At 36.6% G+C, this 21,907-nt stretch overlaps 2 protein-coding genes across 3 annotated transcripts in view; one reads left to right on the top strand and one right to left on the bottom strand.

The window, feature by feature from the left end:
- The first annotated feature begins 2,431 nt into the window (after window positions 1–2,431).
- slc38a8a (solute carrier family 38 member 8a) lies at window positions 2,432–11,947 on the top strand. The gene is made up of 10 exons (XM_058387230.1): window positions 2,432–3,125; window positions 3,963–4,161; window positions 5,114–5,270; window positions 6,361–6,465; window positions 6,823–6,880; window positions 8,246–8,360; window positions 8,762–8,909; window positions 10,997–11,175; window positions 11,498–11,549; window positions 11,639–11,947. Exons 1-10 carry the CDS (start codon window positions 2,769–2,771, stop codon window positions 11,739–11,741), a joined length of 1,473 nt encoding a protein of 490 aa, XP_058243213.1. The 5' UTR covers window positions 2,432–2,768; the 3' UTR covers window positions 11,742–11,947.
- A 1,636-nt stretch (window positions 11,948–13,583) lies between these two features.
- necab2 (N-terminal EF-hand calcium binding protein 2) overlaps window positions 13,584–21,907 on the bottom strand; it is a 67,095-nt gene continuing 58,771 nt past the window's right edge. For both annotated transcript variants that reach the window (XM_058387128.1, XM_058387127.1), the window contains 4 exons: window positions 17,974–18,086; window positions 16,170–16,247; window positions 15,486–15,577; window positions 13,584–15,016 (listed from right to left, as the gene is read on the bottom strand). In XM_058387128.1, the coding sequence (XP_058243111.1) occupies window positions 14,988–15,016; window positions 15,486–15,577; window positions 16,170–16,247; window positions 17,974–18,086 (312 nt within the window). In that variant the 3' untranslated portion in view covers window positions 13,584–14,987. The remainder of the gene's footprint in view (window positions 15,017–15,485; window positions 15,578–16,169; window positions 16,248–17,973; window positions 18,087–21,907) is intronic.

Consider the following 21,907-nt stretch of genomic DNA (forward strand, 5'->3'; position numbering starts at 1 on the left):
GTCAAAGTCAAGAGCAGTCTTCACCAGAGTAAATACAGAAGGTTTACCACAAGATGGAATCAATTGCTAAGCCTCAAAAACAGGAAGATCAGATTAGAGTTTGGCAAAAACAGCTAAAAGGACCATACAGTTCTGAAACAATGTCCTATGGACAAATGGGGGAAAATTAGATTGTACCAGTATGATGGGAAGAGAAGATTATAGAAGGGAAGAAATGTTTGGCTGCAAATGGAACTGGTTCACTTGTATTTGTTAATGATGTGACTGCTGACAAAAAAGGCAGCTGGATGAATTCTTAAGTCTACAGAGCTAGATTATCACAATTTCACAATTCAGTGGACATAGCTTCACAGCACAGATGGACAATGGCCTGAAACATAGTTGGAAAGCAACCCAAGACTTTTTGTTTAAGGCAAGGATGTGGAATGTTGTGCAATGGCCAAGTCAATCACCTGACCTGAATCCATTTGAGCATGCATTTCACTTGCTGAGAGCAAAAACTGAAGGTGAAATGCCCCAAGAACAAGCAGGAACTGAAAGCAGCTGCAGCCAAGGCCTGGCCAAGCTCACCATGGAAGAAATCCAGCATCTGGTAATGTTTATGGTTTCCAGACTTCAGGCAGACATTGACTTTAAAGTAATAATAACAGCAATTTAATTTGCGAATTTAATTTCATTTGTTAGTATGTCCAATGACTTTTGGCACATTGAAGGGGGAATCATGGGGTGGGCTGGCATCTGGTGCTATAATAATGTGTAAGACTGAGTAAAAAACAAAATCAAACATATAATTTACAGTTTATTTACAAAACAAAAATTCCATATTCCATATTAGAAAAAGCATAATGGAAATAAAAGACACAGAGACATTAAGAAAAACAAGGTACTGGCAAATAGATTTGCAAAAATCCAAAACTATAAATTAGCCTGATATAGTAACATTGACATTTTAACAATTCTCAGATATATTCTTTATTATTATTACTACAGGGTTAGGGTTATGGTTAAACCCTTAAAGAAGGAATGATTCTACAACTTACTTGCAGCATGACATTGTTTTCTCATTTCAAGGTAATTCTTCAACTGTAATGTTTGTACTCATCTATACAGAGAACTTCAGTCTGTGTGTACATGATAAAAAAAATAGGGCTTTTCACACTTCTGAAACCCCAGATAAACAGAATCCTGGGTTATCTGTAATCAGGTTTCACACTGCTCATACTATACCTGGGATTAACTGTTAATCCTGGGTATTCGTTAACAGATATTTCACACTGTACATTCCTAAACCCTGGGTTAATGTTCTTATTTGCATATTTGTGGTGTCACTGTCACTGACTGGACGAACAGCAGGCAAACTGTTTACATGACGTGCGTTTCCCATTACTGACGTGACATGAGCCTCACTGCTCAATTTCTGATTGGCTGTCTGTTGCCAAGCGTTCAGCAGCAACAAGCAAACACTGCTCCGTTTCACACTGAACAAACTTAGCACTGCAATGCTGGGTTAACACCACAAATGCAATACTAACCCTGCTCCGGATAACCCTGGGTAAAAAGTGGTTTTAACACCGCTTTCAAATTACAGGTGTGAAATGTTTCGGGGTTAAAAGCGGTGTTTAGAATGATGATAACCTAGGGTTAAGTGCAGTGTGCAGTGATCGCTTACACTGAACGATGTTAACATGCATAACTGCACTATCCAACTCCACATTAGTCATCCACATTTCATCCACATCATTCACATTTTAGAAATGCAAAATAAACAAATGTTTAAATATAAAAATAGATAAGTGTTTTTTTTTTAAACTTTATGTACATTTCTATTACACCTAATAGATTGTGATTTTACATCCAACTTAGATTCTAAAATTTTTTTTTTGCATATTTATTTTAAAGTCATTAATGGTTGGTATAACAGCCAACCAGTCTGCTTGGCAAAAGTATCAAAATATTTGTTTTATTTATATGAATGCAAAGCTTAAAAGCAAAGATAAAGGAAACAGAAATAATTGGACATGGCAAAGCTCCAATAATTAGAAAGCTTTTTTTCCATCTGGTCTTTTTGTCATCTCACCACCTCATCTGATGCCACTTTAAAAGTGCTCCGTAAGTGGTTCACTGTTATAACCAGATTAGCGAAGGCTAATGGTTGGGTACTTTCCATGCATCTAATAATTGCTATTTGCTAATTGCTGATTACAATTTATGACAAATTGATCTGTCTGGCAAAATCTTCTTAGCAAATCAGACATTGCATTATTAGACTGACATTCTGTTCTGCTGTTTTGATGATGATGATGATTCTTCTTCTTCTTCTTCTTCTTATTATTATTATTATTATTATTATTATTAAGCGACCCAAGATTTCATCATGGAATCTAAAAGCTGCCATAATTCCCATTGAGTTTAATTGAAAATTTGACCAACGTTGAAGTGTGACAAACTTAACAAACTTTACCTATCTAGTTTTCATATGCTAAGAAAATTAGGTAGTAACATAGTGTGGGTTTGTTAAGAGATCAAGCATCAGGGTCAATTACGTCCTTTTATGTCTCAGGTGTTTCTATGGTTTCTTGTTAGTGTGTTTCTCAGTTCCACATCATGGATTGCCAGTGGCACAGTGCAGGCATCACATAATGGCCTTGCTCCTATGAATGTATTTGGAATACATGCGCACACCATACACTTATCCTACACAGGGTCACAGGAAGTTATCCAGCCTATACTGAGTGATTATACATGCTGATAAGTAAAAATCAGATTGTATGTTGGTGAAAGTTATTCACACAGTAAGTGGCCGCACAGTGACGTCACGCCCAGGCCCACCTGGGTCAAGTCAAGCTCCGCCCCATTCACCCTTTTACCTATCCACAGTCTTTATTAATTTAGTAAATGCAAGTGCTTTGAGTTTAGCGACCCGTCAGGACTCAGGAATGGAGGCGCAGACGGTAGTAAACACAGGTTTCTTAGAGAAGCCGAGTATGAACAGGGAGAACGCGAGGCTGGGTTTCTGCGGCGCCGTGTTCATCATGCTGAAGTCTGCTCTGGGTGCAGGACTGCTCAACTTTCCCTGGGCTTTCTCCCGAGCTGGAGGAGTTCACGCTGCAGTCACAGTGGAGATGGTGAGTAACGGTATCTATTTAACCAACCGGCTAAAAACATCCATCATCAGCAAGGGTCGAGAAAGACCGCTTTAATTAATAGGTTATGGGTTTAGAATAAGATTTAATGGTTTTGTAGCAAGCTGGAAAGAACCTTCTGGTGTTACCTCTAAATTTTTCCAGTTTAAAAGTTCACATGAAAGACTTGGTCCAAACCCCCTAAAATCAGAAGTATGCAAACTACTCAAATACTAAATTATTATTGTGTGATTTATGTTAATATAGTAGGTCATGGTTTGGTTTTCTGTGCTAGTCCTGGGATTCCCAGATTATCTGCAGCCCCTTTAACTGCAGTATAAATCCCACGATCTCTCTCAGCACAGATCTATAAACATAATCAAACTACACAAAGTATATGGCCGATTATGTAATGTGCTATAGACCTACAGGTTTTATGGTTATTGAGGTTTGTATATGATTCAGTCAAATAGACCAATACATAGAAGTAAAATAAATATAATTTCATAATGAACACTTTTATTTTTCACCATAGTAACAATATAAAAAGTAAATCACAGACCTCCTGAATTTGCTTCATGGGGGTCCCCAGGCCCACTTTTCTACAAAAAAATACAAATGGTGTACATGTGAGGGTACGACCTCAGTGAAAAGAAACATTTTTAACACAGTCTTTTTTGAAAACATGCCGTAGTATATGTTGATGTACTATATTTGACATACATGATTGAATTTGTCGAGCTAGTTTTATATATTGTGTTGTCCAGACTGTTGGACAAAGGAGATACTTAATACATAATACTTTATGTGTCTCCTAATTAATGCATTTTCCCCTGCTAGTTTTCTCTCATATTCCTCGTTAGTGGACTGGTGATACTGGGCTACTCATCCTCCATCAGTGGTCAGAGCACATACCAGGCTGTGGTGGGGCACATCTGTGGGCCTGCAATAGGCAAACTGTGTGAGCTCTGCTTCGTCTTCAATGTCTTCATGATCTGTGTGGCATTTCTGGTTATATTGGCAGACCAGCTTAAAAAATGTAAATAACATTTATTTTATTCATGTAGTTTTACCCGAGTTTCCCTAATGGCCATTTAATTGTGGAGTAAGTGATTTTAATTTGAAATCATTTTGCAATAATTTCCTCACATTTCAGCAGCAGTGAATAATATATTCTAATGAAGGAAATAGAGCATGCCTCAAGCTCTATAAATGGAAGAAAAAAATATGTGGCCCACCAGCATCAAACCAATCAGTATAAGGAAGTGTGTCTAACTACCTGTCAGTCATGTTGCATGTGGATTTATGGTGCTCTTTTCTTGCGCAACGATCCAGATCTAGGCCATAGGTGTCAAACCGTATCCACAAAGGGCCGTGTGGGTGCAGGTTTTCATTCCAACCGAACAGAAGCCACACCTGATTTCACCTGTTTAATCAACTGATCTTGGCTTTCAGTAGACTCAGGTGTGGCTTCTGCTCGGTTGGAATGAAAACCTGCACCCACACGGCCCTTTGTGGATACGGTTTGACACCCCTGATCTAGACTGTTTAGTACCTGCGTAATAACATCTAAATTCTAATATCTATAATCCTGCTGGTGTAAATGTGACAGATGTGCCAGCGCCACAAAATCTGGTTAAAGTTTAAACCTATCATAAACTGTGTGGCAACATTAATTTGATAATAAATGCCTAACCTTTCACCTCCTAATTATTTGTTGCAGTAAAAGCTCATGTTGGGCAGCATTTAAATTGAACAAACAGGGAGAGTTTTTGGCATTCAGGTTCATCATATGTTATTTTTCCAGGCCTTTTCTCAGCTTCTTAAACATACTGTATAAATGAGAGCACTGATGAATATTAGTAATGTCCAATATAATAAAATTGTGAATATTGAATATTCTTTAATCTGTTATCTGTACATGCTTAGTACTGACAATTATAAGTCCTTATTAATGCCTAATGTCCCTGTCTGTGTTGGCGGTGTTTCAGTGAGTATTTCCATACATGGGCTAATCACAGGTTCAACTGGGAACGAGATGCCTTATCACTGGTACACAGACCAGAGTTTTACACTTTTCCTTGTGTGTCTCTTTGTGATTCTTCCTCTCTCAATTCCTAAGGAGTTTTGGATACAGAAGTATACCAGGTGAGAAACTTGCACAGGATTTGTAAATGATTTTTTTCTATTATTGGATTTATGTAATCAATAAAGTAAGCAAAAGCTATTATCTCTGTCACTATAATTATTGCTGGCATTTCTCACAGTGACTTTTACAGTACAAAGAATACTGCTGCATGTTCAGACTAATCTACACACCAGTGTGTACAGTTACCACAATTTAAGCCTAGAACTAATGAGTTTGATAATTGACTAATAGTTCTAGATGAATCAGTTAGGTGGATTGTTTAAAAATATGCTAAATCCAAAAAACAGCATTTACAGCATTTCAATCAACTAATGCTACTACAGATTTAACTACTGTAATTACAATACAGTATTTCTGACATTTATCAAAAATCTTCCATACACTGTGTCAGTGTGACCAATGGACCAGTGGCCTGAGAATGGTTCTTAGTCTGGTTCTTTTAGTACCCTCAGGCCATTTAATTTTGACTGGTCAAATTCAAAATAAAAGCCATTACACACTGGCTGTGTCACATCTTGCAATACTCAAATGCTGGATTCACTTTGCTGTGTTTGTGCAAAGTGAGTCATTTTGGATATTTTGAATTTTTACTGTTTGGAATCAGGGAATCATCTCTTTTTGTGATCGAATACAGAGAATCAGAGAATCTAGGGGAAACCCCCATGGACATGGAGAAAATATATGTTCAAAACACCACATGGAAAATGATCTAGTAGGCTGATCATTTGCCACAACGTTCAGTCATGTTGTATACGTTTAGAGATGGGACTAATATTTCAGAGGGGCAGGAATTTGTGTTAGACACAGACCTTTAAAACCGAACGTAACCAAAATTACATTATACTGAAATTGAAAGATGTGCATAAATACATAAAACATTCTTTATATGTTCTGTCATGTTGCTTATGTCTCTTCTTAAACATTTTTATGTCTTAAACTTTTATTGTCCAATTGTAATGGTTTTTTGGTTGTAATGTGGTTATGGATTTTACATGTTTTTTGCTAAAATGCCATAATTTCCCTTCATGTGTGCATGACTCAGAATGTACATTTTGCAGATATTTTTTCTTTGTGTTATGTCATCTGTAGCGCATTAGGCACTGTAGCTGCCACCTATTTGACTGTAGCCATTGTTATAAGATATTACACAAGAACAGTCCCCGAGGGCCACCTGTCCCCTTCATACAACAGTGGGCAAGTATTTGACCTCATTTCCATTTCTTAATAAGACTTGTGTAAGGATTATTTACTGGAAGATTATTGATTCTGTGCTATTGCATTGTTCCCTCAGTGACTACTTTCTCTTCATTCCTGGTGTCACTTGTGTTGAACAGGCTGAATGGTTAAATATCATTTTGTGAAATATTTTGTTATGAAACACTGTGGGATCAGGACAGTTTAAAAACCTTTTTCTCTGTTCACCCTTTCTGAAAGTCAATGGAGTATGGAAAATCTATACACAATTATAGTAATTGCCTCATTTAGAGTCAAAGAGAAACTTTGTTTTAATGTTTTAAACTCATTCTGTTGTTCTGGCCTTCTACTTCCTAGGATGGGCTTTTGGGCTTCAATCTTCAGCGTCATCCCCACAATCTGCTTTGGCTTTCAGGTAAATGTCTTATGTAAGGACTGTAATGTAATTGGACTAGAAGTGGAAGTAGAATTTTCCATACTGCCATTTTACCTTGGAATGGCACCTTATCTTAGAACAATACTTATATATAACACAAAGCACACACTTTATTAGGAACACCTGTACACCTGCACAGTCTTGCAGTTATCAGTTATCTGTTAACGGTGCAATGCGAAAAAGCAAACAGATACAGGTCAAGAAATTCAGTTGTGCTCATGATGGTCTTAGACTCCCATTTTTGGCTAACAGGAGTGGAACCCAGAGTGGTCTTCTGCTGGTGTATCCCAGCACAAGTTTCAATGTTTTGCGCATGCTGTCATGCTTTTCTTCTCACCACGGGTTCAGCAGTTACTGAAATACTCAAACCAGCCCATTTGGCATCAGCAACCATGCCACAGTTCAAGTCACAGGGATCACACATTTTCCCTATTCTGGTGTTTGATGTGAACATTAACTGAAGCTTTTGACATGTATCTGCATGATTTTATACATTGTGCTGCTGCCACCTGATTAAAAGATTAGATAACTGAATGTACAGTTGTTCCTAATAAAGTGGACAGTGACTGTATATTGTGTATTGTATTCTTATTCTATTCTATCGGTTTAAAGCTTGTTTGGTATGTGTTGTATATTTTATTACACATAAGCAATTTAAAAGAGCCTCTACAGAAGTACATATGTCTTGACATATTGTGGAAATGAAAAATAAACTTTGACTTGACACCAATTGTCCCTTTACCTATTTCCCTCTAGAGAAAATACAATTCACATTAACAGTGAAAAAGTAGTGAAATAATACTTTTTTCAATTTCACTTATTGCTTTCTGAGAAACCCAATGCACAGTGGGTGTAATAAAAGCGAAGTGCGAAGACCCATGATCCCTCAACAACCTTGTAATATTACAGTTGCCAGTATTTGGGCTTTTCAGATATCAGATAAATATGTAGAAGGAAGATTGCCCTCCTTGATTTTACTCACTTTAATAACATGGACATTGATCATTATTAATAAATAATCCTATTCTCTTCCATGGTAAGACCTTTTATTTTTAGCAGTAAATTTGCGAATATGGAAGGATGCAGAGGCCTAGACATCCCTGCTTTATTACTTTAATATACAGTTGCTTTTCAGATCCAGAGAGATCCTTGTGGAATTACATACTCATCAGAGTGTTTTAGAGTGTTTTTGCTGAACGTCTTTTGTTAGTTTAGTTGAATTTTCAGATAACATGCTTTTATGTGAACAGCAGTGACGCGATAGTCTCAGCCAAAATTATGGAGTTAACTCTGCAATGAATATATAAGAACTCTGCAATGCTAGATTTGTTTTCTTTTATCCAGTGTCATGAGTGCAGCGTTGCCATCTACAGCAGTCTGGAGAATAAGAAGCTTTCCAACTGGGTCATAATCTCATTATTTTCTATGCTCATCTGCCTTGTTATCTACACACTAACTGGTGAGGTTCCTCTTATATATATATATTTTTTTACAATATGTCTAATCACATGTAGAAATAACACACTCTCTCTCTCTCTCTCTCTCTCTCTCTCTCTCTATATATATATATATATGTATACTGTGTGTGTGTGTGTGTGCGTGTGTGGATGTATATAGACAGAGAGAGAGAGAGAGAGAGAGAGATTGAGAGAGTGTTGTTGAGTGGTGATGTTTATTTATTGTTTAGTTATTTTTTTATTAGATCATTAGAATTTTATCAGATCATTTCCTTGCAGTAAAGATTACACTTTTATGGTAAATCTTCTGGTAATTCTTTTTTTTATTTTTTTTAGGTATTGTGAATTGTTGTACTTGAGTGCATGGTATTAAATTAAGAACATTTCTGTTTTGAATTCTTAGGTATCTATGGGTATCTCACCTTTGGGAGGAACGTTGCTGCTGATGTTCTGATGTCATATAGTGGAGATGATGTTCTTATGATCATTGCAAGGTTACTCTTTGGGGTTTCCATTATCACCATCTACCCCATTGCTCTTTTACTTGGAAGGTAGCATATATAAAATATGTCATAATAGTGTTGTTGCTTTATTGATTATTGTAGCTATAACTTTGTACATGAATATTGTTCTTTATGGTGCTGTTAGACTTATGTACAGTCTTTCACCTTAATAACTGTTATACAGTGAGGTGATACAGGATTTTTTTGCTATATAAAATACTTCCTGTGCATATTTAAACTTCAATTAAGAAAACTTCACCTTACATAAAGTTATTAAAGAAAATAATATTAGGGTCTGTTCTGTTTAAGTGGTTCTATAATTGTGAAGTTGGTTACTTATCAATTACCTCTATGTATTGGTAGTGTAAAACCACAATCTTTTAATATTTCACTTGGTTTAATGATGAGGGCCATCTGTGTATCATGGCACACAACACATTTTAGTTTGTGTTGTTGTGCTGTTTATGTAAACCTCAATACCCCCTATCAGGAGGGTCCTTGGAAAACTGATCTAGAGCACATTCAGAGGAGAAACAACACCATCCTAAACACCCAACTAAACACTGTAATTCCATATTTGGATTGAAAACTATTCACATGTACCATTTGTGCACTTGTACCAACATCAGGGCTCTTCAAATCTGAGTTTTGAAGTCCACTGTCCTGCAAAGTTTAGCTCTACCCCATATCAAACATATCTAAAGCAGCTAACCAAGGTCAGGATTGGTTAGGGTTAAACTCTGTGTATCTCCCTGTATAAAACCCTGTAATAGATCATGCTTCACTGTTGCATTATCAAATGTAGTATAAGCATAAGCAATTGTATGTCAATTATAAACTTATAAAATTATAAACTGTAAAATTCTATACATTTTTTCATTTGTTATGCTTACATCTGTTCATTTCTCAAAATGTATGAATAAAATAGATGTTTTCCCCAGATTCTGCTAGCTCTGTTACCAGAATGTTTGCAGCAGAATGCCGCTATAAAAGAGATTTTTAACCTGTAAGTGAGTGGAATTCAAAAAAACTGAAGATAAAAAATAAGAGAGGTCTGATGTTCTGCATGCACACTGTACTGAGGTAGACATACTGAGGTTTCCGTAAATAGTTTAACCAAATTTTGGTTCGCCGTTATGTTTAAACCAAGTGAAATAAATAATGAAAATGAATAAACTGGTGGTTTTGCATTGGCAATATATAGAGGTAATCACTCAAAAAAAAAAGAAAGAAAGAAAAAATATAAATGGTCAAGCAACCTGTATTGGATGACTTGAGTTGGAATGACCAATTGTCAAACAATTAAAAAACACCTGAGTGTAAAAAGCTATAGACATTATAAAGACTTTAAGCATTTGTGCAAGACCCTGTCAGTACAATTGGTTGGATAATATGCAGGTGTAAAATTCATGGAGCAGGACAGGTGCACCACACAGGATTTTGCAAAATATTCTCAGACTAATGATAAGGACGTTGAGAGAAGAAACAGCAATCACAAGAAAAGAGTTACAACAAAGCAGAAGGAGCAACAATTACACAGAGAACAATAAGCAATGATCTGTACCACAATCATCTCCATTCTTACACCAAGTACACAAATCCTTTCTACACAATTAGCACAGAGATGCTGCCTGAAAGCATTTAGACAAAAATGTTTTATGCAAAAACTCTGAAAAGAATTGTATGAATAATTCCAAGAATATTAGAATATTAACTCTAGATTAAAAATTTATTTGTTTGACCATGTCTGCCCAAAGATAGTGTTTTTTTATGATCGTTTTTGTGAGACATCTATTCTGAAGAAGTTCAGTTTATAAATTTAAACTATTTATCCTGATTTTATATATTTTTCTAAAGCAGCTTTGTGACAATATACATTGTTAAAAATGCTAGACAAATCAGTCCTTCCAGGATTTTGTTTTGTGAAAAATGCGTGCTGTAGCTTTTTTTCAAATCCTGGAAGAACTGACTAATAAAATTAAACTGAACTGAATATCATCTTTTATATACTTTTTGATGAATACATGTTCTTTTGACCTTCATTTAAAACACTCACAATAAGAACTGTACATATTCAATATTACTACAAGCACCAGTTTAGTGGTGCGTCAGCTTTTCCACTGCATGATTTACAGGTTGGTGATTCAGGATCCCTTGCTGCGGCACAGAGAGACTTATGAGACCTGCATCAGAGTTGCTTTGACTGCAGTGTGGATCCTCATCACTCTCCTCATTGCTCTGTTTGTTCCAGACATCAGCAAAGTCATCAGCATTATTGGTGGCATTAGTGCATTCTTCATCTTTGTCTTCCCAGGTTAGACTGCAAGCAGTGTGTTTTATTCTGTACCTCAATGCCTCATTCTGTATGCTGTAGCTGAATAAGCAGTGTGATATTATATAACACTACACTGAAGAGGAGAATTGACATTTTGCTTATGCTTATAACTAACCCTAGTTATTCCAGCTGTGTCAGAGAATGAATGATGAGACAGTTCTTGTCATTTACTGGGCATTTTGTTTATAGTATACTGGATACTTCTTCTATATCATTTTTTAATACATCGCATCATCAGTTTTCATTTGTTCAGAATTGAAATGTTTTGATATTACAGAATCGTTATTGTCTCTGCTTACAGGACTTTGTTTAACATTTGCAATGCAGTCTCAGCCAATGTCAGCAACACTAAGGTGAGTCTGGTGAAAGATTGCCTTTGTTGGATTAATTACAATCTCTTTACACATGTACTCTGTCTACTCACTTGTTTTTGTTTTTGAAGGTGGATCTTAATTGCATGGGGGATGATCACAGTTTTATGTGGCACATTCATTTTTGGCCAGAGCACTTTCTTTGCCATTATGCAGGTCTTTCATAAGCTATGATCCTTGTCAACATTTGAAACTCTACCTCTGAACAGAACTCTTCTGTTCTCAACGAAACACTGCAAAAGTGTGAATGTTTGACAAAAGTCTGACAAAATATCTCTGGGAAATCCATGAATATATTGATATGTTGGTATGTCATCTTTTTAAAATACATTTTTATGGTATGCAAAATTATAATAATAGTATTTTAATAGTATATTAAGCCCTAGTCTTTTGTGTATATAAGTGATATTGTCTTTTTACCCTTATTGTGACTTTAAATTTTGTTCCAAATTTAATTGTGTTGAATTGTAAAATTATAGCATGTACACCATGTTGATTGAGCAGATCCATATAGAATAAAAATATTTCAAATCTGTGAAATAAAATAGGCTTCAGAGCCACTGTGAACATGACCAAGATTATCTAAGATGACTTGAATGAATGAATGAATGAATGAATGAGCATACTGTCAGTCAGATGTTTTTGTTACAGTTTCATCAGTATTATCATAGACCAATCCAAAGGATAAAAAATAGCTATTTTCTTATAGCTCTCACATTCTAATAGGACTCTAAACACTTTATTAAAGGCAGGTGCACTTGAACGAGAGACTTTTTAAGCCTATAGATATAAGACTCAAAGACAACACTAGTATTGTGTTAGTATAAACTGTAAAATTAAGTATGCACTGTGCTGTGAGTGCCAAAAATAGAATTTGGCCTTTCTCAATTGTTCCAATAATGGTCAAATTGCTAAACATTTTCATGCTTTACATATGCCTATTCCTTAGTTACATTTTCAAATTTCTGAGTCTAGAAAAATATAAGGTGTTAGATGTTTTGATGACGTGTAAATCCGTGCACTACTTTCACTAGTACTTTCACTAGTTCTTATTGCTCATAATAGGCACAACTGTATCCTTGCTCCTTTGTGCAATTATCTGATCAGCCAATTGTGACAGCAACACATTGCATAAAACCATGCAGATACTGGTCAAGAGCTTTGCTTAATGTTCACATCAAACATCAGAATGCAGAAAAATGTGATCTCAGTGACTGTAACCATGGTACGGTTGATGTATTTCAGGCTTTTCAGTGACAGCAGTCTGTAGCGTTTACACAGAACGATAAAAAAAAAAGTGGCAGTTCTGCAGGCAGAGATGTTTTGTTGATCAGAGGTGAATGGCCAAACTTGTTTGAGCTGACAGGAAGGCTACAGAAATGCAAGTGACTGCTAGAAAGTGTCTCAGAATGCACGTCAAACGCTGAGGCAGCTGAGCTACAACAAAAGATGACATTGGGTTCTATGCCTTACAGCTAGGAACAGGAAAGATAGTTGAAAATTGGAAAAGTATTAAATACTAAGAGTGCTTGAAAAATGCTTGATGATTCTACCTCAGACCTTGCAGATGACTGCAACACCAAAAGCTTCAATTACAGACCTGCTTGTAATCCTTTATGCTGGCCTGTCATTTTAGTTCCACAGCATGAACATCTCTAAAGCTGCATGTTATTGTTGAAAAAAAAAAAAAATCTATCCAAATTAAGAATGAGCTAATGTATAACTAGATTGGACGACTGAAACTGATTTCTGGCTGCCTTGCAACATTTCTTTTTCATGAGGCAATGTCTCATTGCATCTGACACATTTTTCACATTTATACTGACACTCCCATTTAAATAATTAAACCTGAATCAAGCAGGCAATGTAGCTTATGGAGTCACGCTCCATGCTGATTGCCCAAAATTTTAACAATGCCATTCATTCGTGTTAATTGATTAAGTCGTAACAGTTAGTTTTTTTGTTTTAAAATTGAAACAAAAGGTGTGAAGACAGTAAATGGAGACAATTTTTCATTCACGTTAGACCTTTAATTCTATTGAATTACATCACTACATTATCTATGATAACAAAGTTAAGACAAATATAATATTTGCATCCCTGCAATAAGTCTCTACAATCAATTTCAAGAGAGAAAGCTAGTTTTTACGGAAACATACACAGGTATAAGAATTAGTGTTTTCTGTTAAACAATGCCATAAAAGTGCCATTTCATACTCGATTTCTTATAGTGTTTATGTATTTCTCAGTTCAGGTGTTCCTAATTTAAGTAATATAAAATTAAGAAATGCACAAAATCCATTGAAAGTAGCATATCTAAATACTACAGCAAATAAGTTACTGGACATTCATTGGAACATGCACTCACGTGAGGAATGGGGAAAGTGAAGCCAAGTTTCATGGGGAAGAAAACAGCTAGGAATATTCCACATCATTGTGGACATTTGCTTCACCTCGGCTTGAACCGGATCACATCATACAGGAGCCCACAAGCAATTTGACAAATTTCCATTCACAAATACATCAAACCTACATGCCGTAATTATTAATGAGGCTGTTTGATTAGAGGTGGTGAGATTTTGATTGTTATATAATTCATGAAGATTAACAGTTCATTTTCAAATCCTGTTGTGTAAGTCTCTTTGTAAACAGTGAACTTTTCACCATATTAGGTTATGAAATGCACAACAAAAGATTTATGGGAATTAGTGTTAGAGGACATGAGTTCATTCCAGTCAATATAAATGTTCCACAACCAATATATGTACTATCAATAAACAATCCATTTAGTTCTGATTGAAGCTAAAATATTTAAAGACTCTCAGCATGTCAGATTTTGTCTAGATCTGTAAACTTCATTTACGTAAACATTTATTACACAACATTCTTTCATTTACATGATGTTGCTGCTCTGGGTCTCTGGTTGTGCACTTTGCCCGAGTAGATTTAATATTATTGGCTGAAAACTGCAGAAACATTGGCTTTTACACATTGGCTTTTGCAATGCATGTTTGCTCATTTGCAGTTTACCAAACACTGAGTTAAATTACTCGGTTTATTTGTTATCGTAACCATTATTGTAACCAGAGACTAGGTTTACTTTCCTTTTCATTGTTTTGATCCACCCAGAAGCCATAAACAGTCCAGAGATATTACATACTATTCCTGAAAGCAACCTTAACAGCTTTAAGGAGGACTGCGATGATGTTTCACATTCATTGCAGTCAAACCTACAGCATGTAAACAGTAGTTACAAAAGAGAGGGAGAAAGGGGAGTAGCGATAGAGGGAGCTTTGAGAGATCATCGGAGATATAGAGGCTTAAGAAGAGGGGTATATATGAAGGAAAGAGGAGGCGTGTGGTTATTCAGGTGTAAGATGAGGCCTTCCACCCTGGCCTTCCACACAAGCTCTGTTCCTTTCAGTCTCGGCTAAGACTGCACCAGGCGGCTAGAAAGTGCGAGAACATAGTGCATCAGAATCATTGTGGTCTGATTAGTATTGTTTTTAAGTGGTATATACATCAAACCCTTCAGTTAGCCCTGTGAATGGACAGATTGTCACCGTGGTAGAGCCCACTTACTTCAGGATAGCAATAATTCATCAGCTTTGTATTGATTGGAGTTACCATCCCTCTAAAGGGAAAAGAGGACTTAAGGCAGCGAACTGTGTGTGTGTATATGTGTGTGTGTGTGTGTGCATGTTTGTGTGTAGTTCTAATTTGAAAAAATCGATTAAAAGTTAAAATTTTAATAATCCACCATTTCTATTTTGTCTCCTCTGTTTCTTATACATCATTTCTACCATATGTATAAATAACTTCTTACACCATTTGTTCCCCTGAAAGCCACCTGGGCAAACATAAAAATACTGCACTACAAATAGCATCAGTGTTCACTCAATTCTTAAGCAGCCTCACCTGGCACAGCCACAGTGGACATGACCTCAGGCTGGCACAGCGTGTCCACTTTCACATGCTGGAAGGCCTTGCAGGCTGCACTCTGAAGGTGTCTAATGAACAAATACAGAGAAGAGGTGAACAAATAAGGGGCTATGTAAGTATACCTGCTTTTAATAATAGACATTGAGAAAGACGAAAGACAGACAGAGAGACAGACAGATAGATAGATAGATAGATAGATAGATAGATAGATAGATAGATAGATAGATAGATAGATAGATAGATATGTCAACAGTTTTAATATAATTATTTTATTAAGGCAGCAACTGTTTGAAAAAAAAAAAGAAAATAATATGAAATTTGTATAGAGTATGACTAACATACAGTAAATTATATTGTTCTGTACCTAATTCAAGCATTCCTTTCCTCTATTCAATCTGCTAAAATCTAGTTTTGATTAAATTATTAATAAAGCACCCACTGCTGGAGAGAACCATTACTCTCACAGTACATCCCCTGAAGCATCAATAAGTCATAAAACCCCTAATCTATAGTACAGTAGGTAAATGCTGCAGATTGCTCATCAACAGCACACAGCAGCAGAGCAGAGAAACCTGTTCAGATTGAAATTGTTATGGACAGTGGAACATGTTGATAGACAAGAGAACACACTGATACAGATACAAAAAGCAAGTGGGCAACCTTTTCCATTCCTCCTCCCCATCCCAGAACTCATACACAACGAAAGAGAGTCCGTCAGGAAGCCGCACTGCAGTCACACTGGAGATGGAGAGTGCAGGAGAGGGTGAGAGACAGAGACAGAGTGAGAGAGAGAGAGAGAGAGAGAGAGAGAGAGGGAAACAGAGGAGAGCAGAGGAGAGAATACACTGAACATAAGTAGAGTGAAAAACAACTAATTTTCCTGCTAGAATTTAATGTAAGGAAAGTCTTTCATATAACACTTAAGTAAATTACAAATTAAATTCTCTCCACTGCTAGTTCTGACACTCAGTCAAAATTCATAGTACTGTGTGAGACTCCACTGGATGGCAGTAGTTCGTTGTGTTGCATGCAGCTTACATCATATGTTTAGGTAAACTTGATGGTGTATATTGACCACCTAGCAGCTTTCATTAGAGGCAGTAATCCTGCAGCAAGTGCTTACAGCTCTGTTAATAAAGCGCTGCACTACTTTATTGAACACAACACACTGTGAATGTCCTAAATTAGCTTTATCAGGCAACACCTGCTTAGAGGGAAAGCTACTGGACTGTAAAAGCTTTTGCATGTCTGTATGTACACTTAAGTAACAGAAAATCTGGTATACAAGAGTGTGACTGAATTTATAAAACCTTCAAACTATAGTTTATGTGTGAGTTTCAGTTTAATTGAACATTCCACCCCCCACCCCCCAAAAAAAAAAAAAACTCTTAAGAAGGTAAAGAGAAGAAATAAACAAGATGAATTAGATGCTTCAAAAATGAAGGTGGGAGAATTTATGAACAGGGAAAGTACCAGGAAATTAATTACATGTCAATTGCTGAGTAATAGGAACTATTCAGAACCTGAATATTTCACATGCATCATGCAGGCAGTGATCAGTTCTGTCAAAAACCTTACGGCTCTTTATTAGATCAGCTCCTTGAAGATAGTCTTTGACAAATACTAAAAACTATTCCAAACATAAATGTTCTTCTTATCTGTCCTTCTAAGTATTTTATTTGGCGATGAATAAGATGCACACATCCCAACTGTGATTTTTACACAACACGGTTAGAGATGTAGAGGAGACATGGACATGGCTGTTAGACACTAATATAAATTTCACACATGCATACACCTATTTTTCTTGATTTGAGGGAAATTGTTACAAAATTTATGAAATATGTGCTGCTTAATCTCTGCATTTGAATGACAACTGTGTATGCAAATCAGTGGATGTTCCTGTCTGCAGATGCACACCCATAATTGCTTCTGGTTTAGCAAAGTCATCCCATAAACATGTTTTATGTGAAGTAATGCAATTTTGGGATCAGACACTTGCTGGGGATCCCCTGATATTAAAGAAATAGAGCATTTCTAGGATTTTATGTAGTGAACAGAAAGCCCTTGGAAGAAATGAAGGGCTTTGGAGCTTTGTGGTATTACTTCTGTAATTTTGTAAATGTGTCCCAACTTTCATCTTATTATTACGTCTATGTACCATGAATACATTTTTTGTTTGTTATACTGCATACATTTCAATGTTTCAAAACCACCCCAAGGTCACAGAATTACTTATTTATTCCCCTTTTATTAATCATTAATTCATGAGCTAAAATAACATCTGGCCAAACAGTGTTGCCTTTGGTTACCAGTCACCCAGATTCACGGGAGTCTTTCCTTTCGAAGATAATTACACAGTAAACTAAAAAATATCTGGAAATTTAGGAAAATTAATAATTATAGAAGCATACACAAGCTAAAAATGGCTCAGATCATTAATACAGTGAGCATACACACTTACTGGAAACAGTCCCTCTGGGCAGAGACATTCTTGAGATACTGCTTCAGAGCCTCACAGAACTCTCCCAGCTGCTTCTGGGATACCTTCATCTCTTGGCGAATCAGGTGAAGGGACTGCATGGTGAAAGAAAGAAAGAAGGAAAGAAAGAAAGAAAGATAATAAGGAAACATAATAAGCAAATCAGTGCTGGGAAAACAGAAGGGATATAAAGAAACAGACTGGCTAATGAGTGCTATCTCAAATCCCTGGCACTAATAACTATGCTCCCTGATGATCAGGTTTTATGAGGCATCTCAGTTAAATGGGTTTAAAATGAATCTCGTTTGTTAATGGCATTTGTTTAAATAAAATTCTAACCACACCTCTTGAATTCTCCAGATAAGTCCAATTGTGAAAAAACATTCTATCAATAGAAGCTTCATAAATGAACATAATAACAAAAAGGTTCTTCAAAGAGCAATTCATTATTTACTGTATTACTTTGTTTTACTCGGAACAAAAGACCTCCACCGTGACTGTTTGGAACAGGAAGACTCCATCTGCGTTTTTCAAAAGATCTTGGCGCAAAGACATTTTATAAATAAAATTCAGCTGTGCTTGAAACAGAAGGTGTGGTTTCTGTAACCATATATGAGATGAATACAGTATAGTAACATTAACATTAACTGTTCTGTTTGCTGCTTTCCCCCAACTTATATACGAAATGTACATAGTGCATGCATGGGGCAGTATCATTCCTACCCCTATGGACCTCTATGTAGTTCCTCCTATGCCACAAGGTGCAATTATAACTCTATGAAGCTAAATGGGGCAGGGAGCATGCTGCCCCTTGATTGCGCAACATCTAGAAATGTGACCAAATTATTAGAACATCAGCTTATGTCTGTCGAGATTCCTTTAAATTGTTGATCACTCAAAAGAAGTACAAAGAATGTAAATGGAATTTAAACTGTAAGGAATTAGAACATTATGAAGATTGACATTTGTTGAATGACTGATATACTGTATATGGAGCTCTACACCACCTGCCCTGTAGATGCACAGCAACAGTTTATAATAATGTGAACAAAGACATATATATTTAAGATATTTTACCTTTTTAGGATGGCATTTTTGCAGTGTGATGACTTGGAGTATGAATCTACACTGATGCATCCCTACTGAATATCTATAAGATTCTTCAATAATGATCATATGAGGTGTTTGATTGTGAAACTTTCCCCCAGGGAGGAGTAATAAAGAGTAATTGACACTATTAGGAAGTCCAGTTTTATAGCACAGTTGCAAAGGCTTGCTTCCCCAGGGCCTGGGTGGATTCAAACTGAAGCCTGATAATAAAACCCTGAACTTCATCAACGGCACTTTGCAACACCTTAAAATGCAATCAGGAAAATGCTTCTACTGATTCCCGCCCACTCTCAATCACAATAAACACCCCCCTTTTTTTTAACAGCAAGAAGAAGTTCAGTTCAATCTTGGCTAAAACATCATTTTTGTGATCATTTGTCCTTGATATTTAACCATAGGGTTATTCTAGAATGGGCTCAATTTAGCCTGACTGTCTTTTTTTAGTTTGTTAGTTTTCTTGAACAGCAAGGAGCCATCAAAGGCTCAGCTAAGCCCCAGCGAGCTTGTCGGACTGTGTGAAGATGCCTCATAAAGTAACTATAAACAATCACTGTGCTCAGTAGGAGATCTTTGTAGTCTGTTAAAACACTGAAGGCTAGCAAATTACAGTTCATAATATTTTGCACATATTTCAAATTCTTATCTTCATAGCTTTTTCTTACTGAATCATCTGACTGCAGGATGTATTTGCACAGGATTTGCATACTGCACAGAATGTTATATGTTATGCTTTATTCAGAACACCTGCAAATATTCGCTACACTCCTAAGCCTTGAGCACTGAATAATGGGATTTTTATAGGATTTTATTTCCCCTTTTCAGTCTGATGAGGCAATGAGGCATGTCTATGCACTATGCTGTCAAAATGTATTATTGTATTGTATTAATAAATAAAAAATGTTTTATGGTTTATAGGACTATAGCAAGTTTTTGTTGCATTTTAATAATGAATGAAATTAAGCTGTCTGAACATGGTGTATCATGCTTTGAGCTCTACTGGTAGTAGACATTCCTGTGGGTATGTATTGTGATGTGTATTCTGTAGCTTTGAGCGGAACGATGTACTAATGTGTGAGATATGGGCTACACTGGGAATCGAACACAGGGATGCAACCTCAAAAGTGTAGTGTGGAAATTACAGTTTCCATGGAAACTGGGGAATACCATCCTCCCTATTTTTCTTTCTCTCCTACATTCCACCCATCTCTCCTGCTCTTAGAATGGTGTATAAATCACAGGTTCATTTCCCCCCTCATAATCGTTTGCATACATTTACACACTGAGCTCCCTTTAAACAGGATTAAAGGGACTAGGCTTGGAGAACAGAATGGTTTGCATCCTAGGCAATGCATGTGTTCTTTCTGCAGTTCTCTCCATGATAATGGCCCTAAATGAGCAGGATGGCTTTCAGATAAGCTCTTATGTATCTCCCTCCAGGGTTTTCAATTTCTCTCTCCTTCGCACTTGCTCTCCCACCAACCTCTGCCAAGCTCTATCTATCTCTTGCCCTGCCTCTCTCCTCCTGTCCTTTCCCTTTGTTCTTCCTTCATATTGACATGCCACGATGATGTATAAGCCTAGCCTGCAAGCTGGTCTAGAAGAGGCATGCATGGAGACCATTAAAGCCAGTGCAACTTAGAATACTGCATAGTGAAGCCGTAAAACTGCTGAGGTTACAGATATACACAGCAGAGAAACCACAAAAGACTGGCAGGATGTTTACTCACAAGCTTTCCCTCCCAGCAGGAGGTTGAACAGAAGGTAGGACTGGACTTCCTTATCATGTGGATTCAGGACTGGCATTAACAAGCTGTCCAATTAAAAGAGGAGCTATCATATCTCAGGGTGTTTAGAACACCTGCTTAATGCTGAAAACAGGTACATGAGGCACTTTTGGGGTTGAGATTGGGCATGTTTGGCAATTGGTCATACCTCATCTATAGCATCACCTGCACTGCCTTCAGAGTGACACAGATCTCCACATTAGGGGTGTAAAGCAAAGCAAATATCTGCATCTGTATTGGTTTTATTCAAATATGTGCATGACATGAAATAAAATCGTAAGGGTTTTTTCCCCTCACTTTCACTAACCACTTTATTATGCCCAAGGTCATGGTAGATTCTGTGCCTATCCTGGGAACACTGGGTGTGAAGTGGGAATGAGACAAGATGCTAGTCGATCATAGGGCACCACCCACACACACATTCAAACACTCATTCATACCTAGGGCAATTTAGTGTAGTCAGTCCACCTACTGGCATGTTTTGCAGAGGAAGGAGGAAACCAGAGAATTCAGAGAGGAAACCCTGGCAAAACACATGGATGCTGCAACAAAGTCCAAATTATGATGTCTTCTAAAACCAAAATGTATTTATCAAATCAGTGAACTATTGTTTGTTGTTATAAGAATCTAATAAGCTGGGATACAGTGATGCTGCTGGTCATATAATAATAATAATAATAATAATAATAATAATAATAATAATAATTTGTATGACTTTTCAGTAAGATTTTCATATAAAAAATATGAAAAAAAACCCACAGTGTTTGGTCTGTGGTCTGCGTGGGCTATATTGAGTCGCAGCTCTATAAATATATCTTTTTGAATTTTTAACCAGTTTGCATAGAAATATGTTAGAAAAATGTTTTTCTTTAGAAAAACACAGTAAGGCAATGTTTGGGTCAGGCTACTGGAGCCGACCACAGAAGATAAACAAACAAACCCACACACACACACACACACACACACACAATCTCTCTCTCTCACACACAGTGTGCCTCCTATTCTTATCCATATATGTATCT

The sequence above is a fragment of the Hemibagrus wyckioides genome, linkage group LG04, assembly GCF_019097595.1.
Source record: "Hemibagrus wyckioides isolate EC202008001 linkage group LG04, SWU_Hwy_1.0, whole genome shotgun sequence".
NCBI classification, from domain to species: Eukaryota; Metazoa; Chordata; class Actinopteri; order Siluriformes; family Bagridae; genus Hemibagrus; species Hemibagrus wyckioides.

What these genes read in the sequence shown, in the direction of transcription:
- slc38a8a (XM_058387230.1), top strand. Translation starts at nt 2,769, where the DNA reads ATGTTGGTGAAAGTTATTCACACAGTAAGTGGCCGCACAGTGACGTCA. An exon ending in GGCAGACCAGCTTAAAAAAT is followed by an intron (nt 4,162 to 5,113) that starts GTAAATAACATT and finishes GCGGTGTTTCAG; the next exon opens with TGAGTATTTCCATACATGGG. An exon ending in TGTTATCTACACACTAACTG is followed by an intron (nt 8,361 to 8,761) that starts GTGAGGTTCCTC and finishes TTGAATTCTTAG; the next exon opens with GTATCTATGGGTATCTCACC.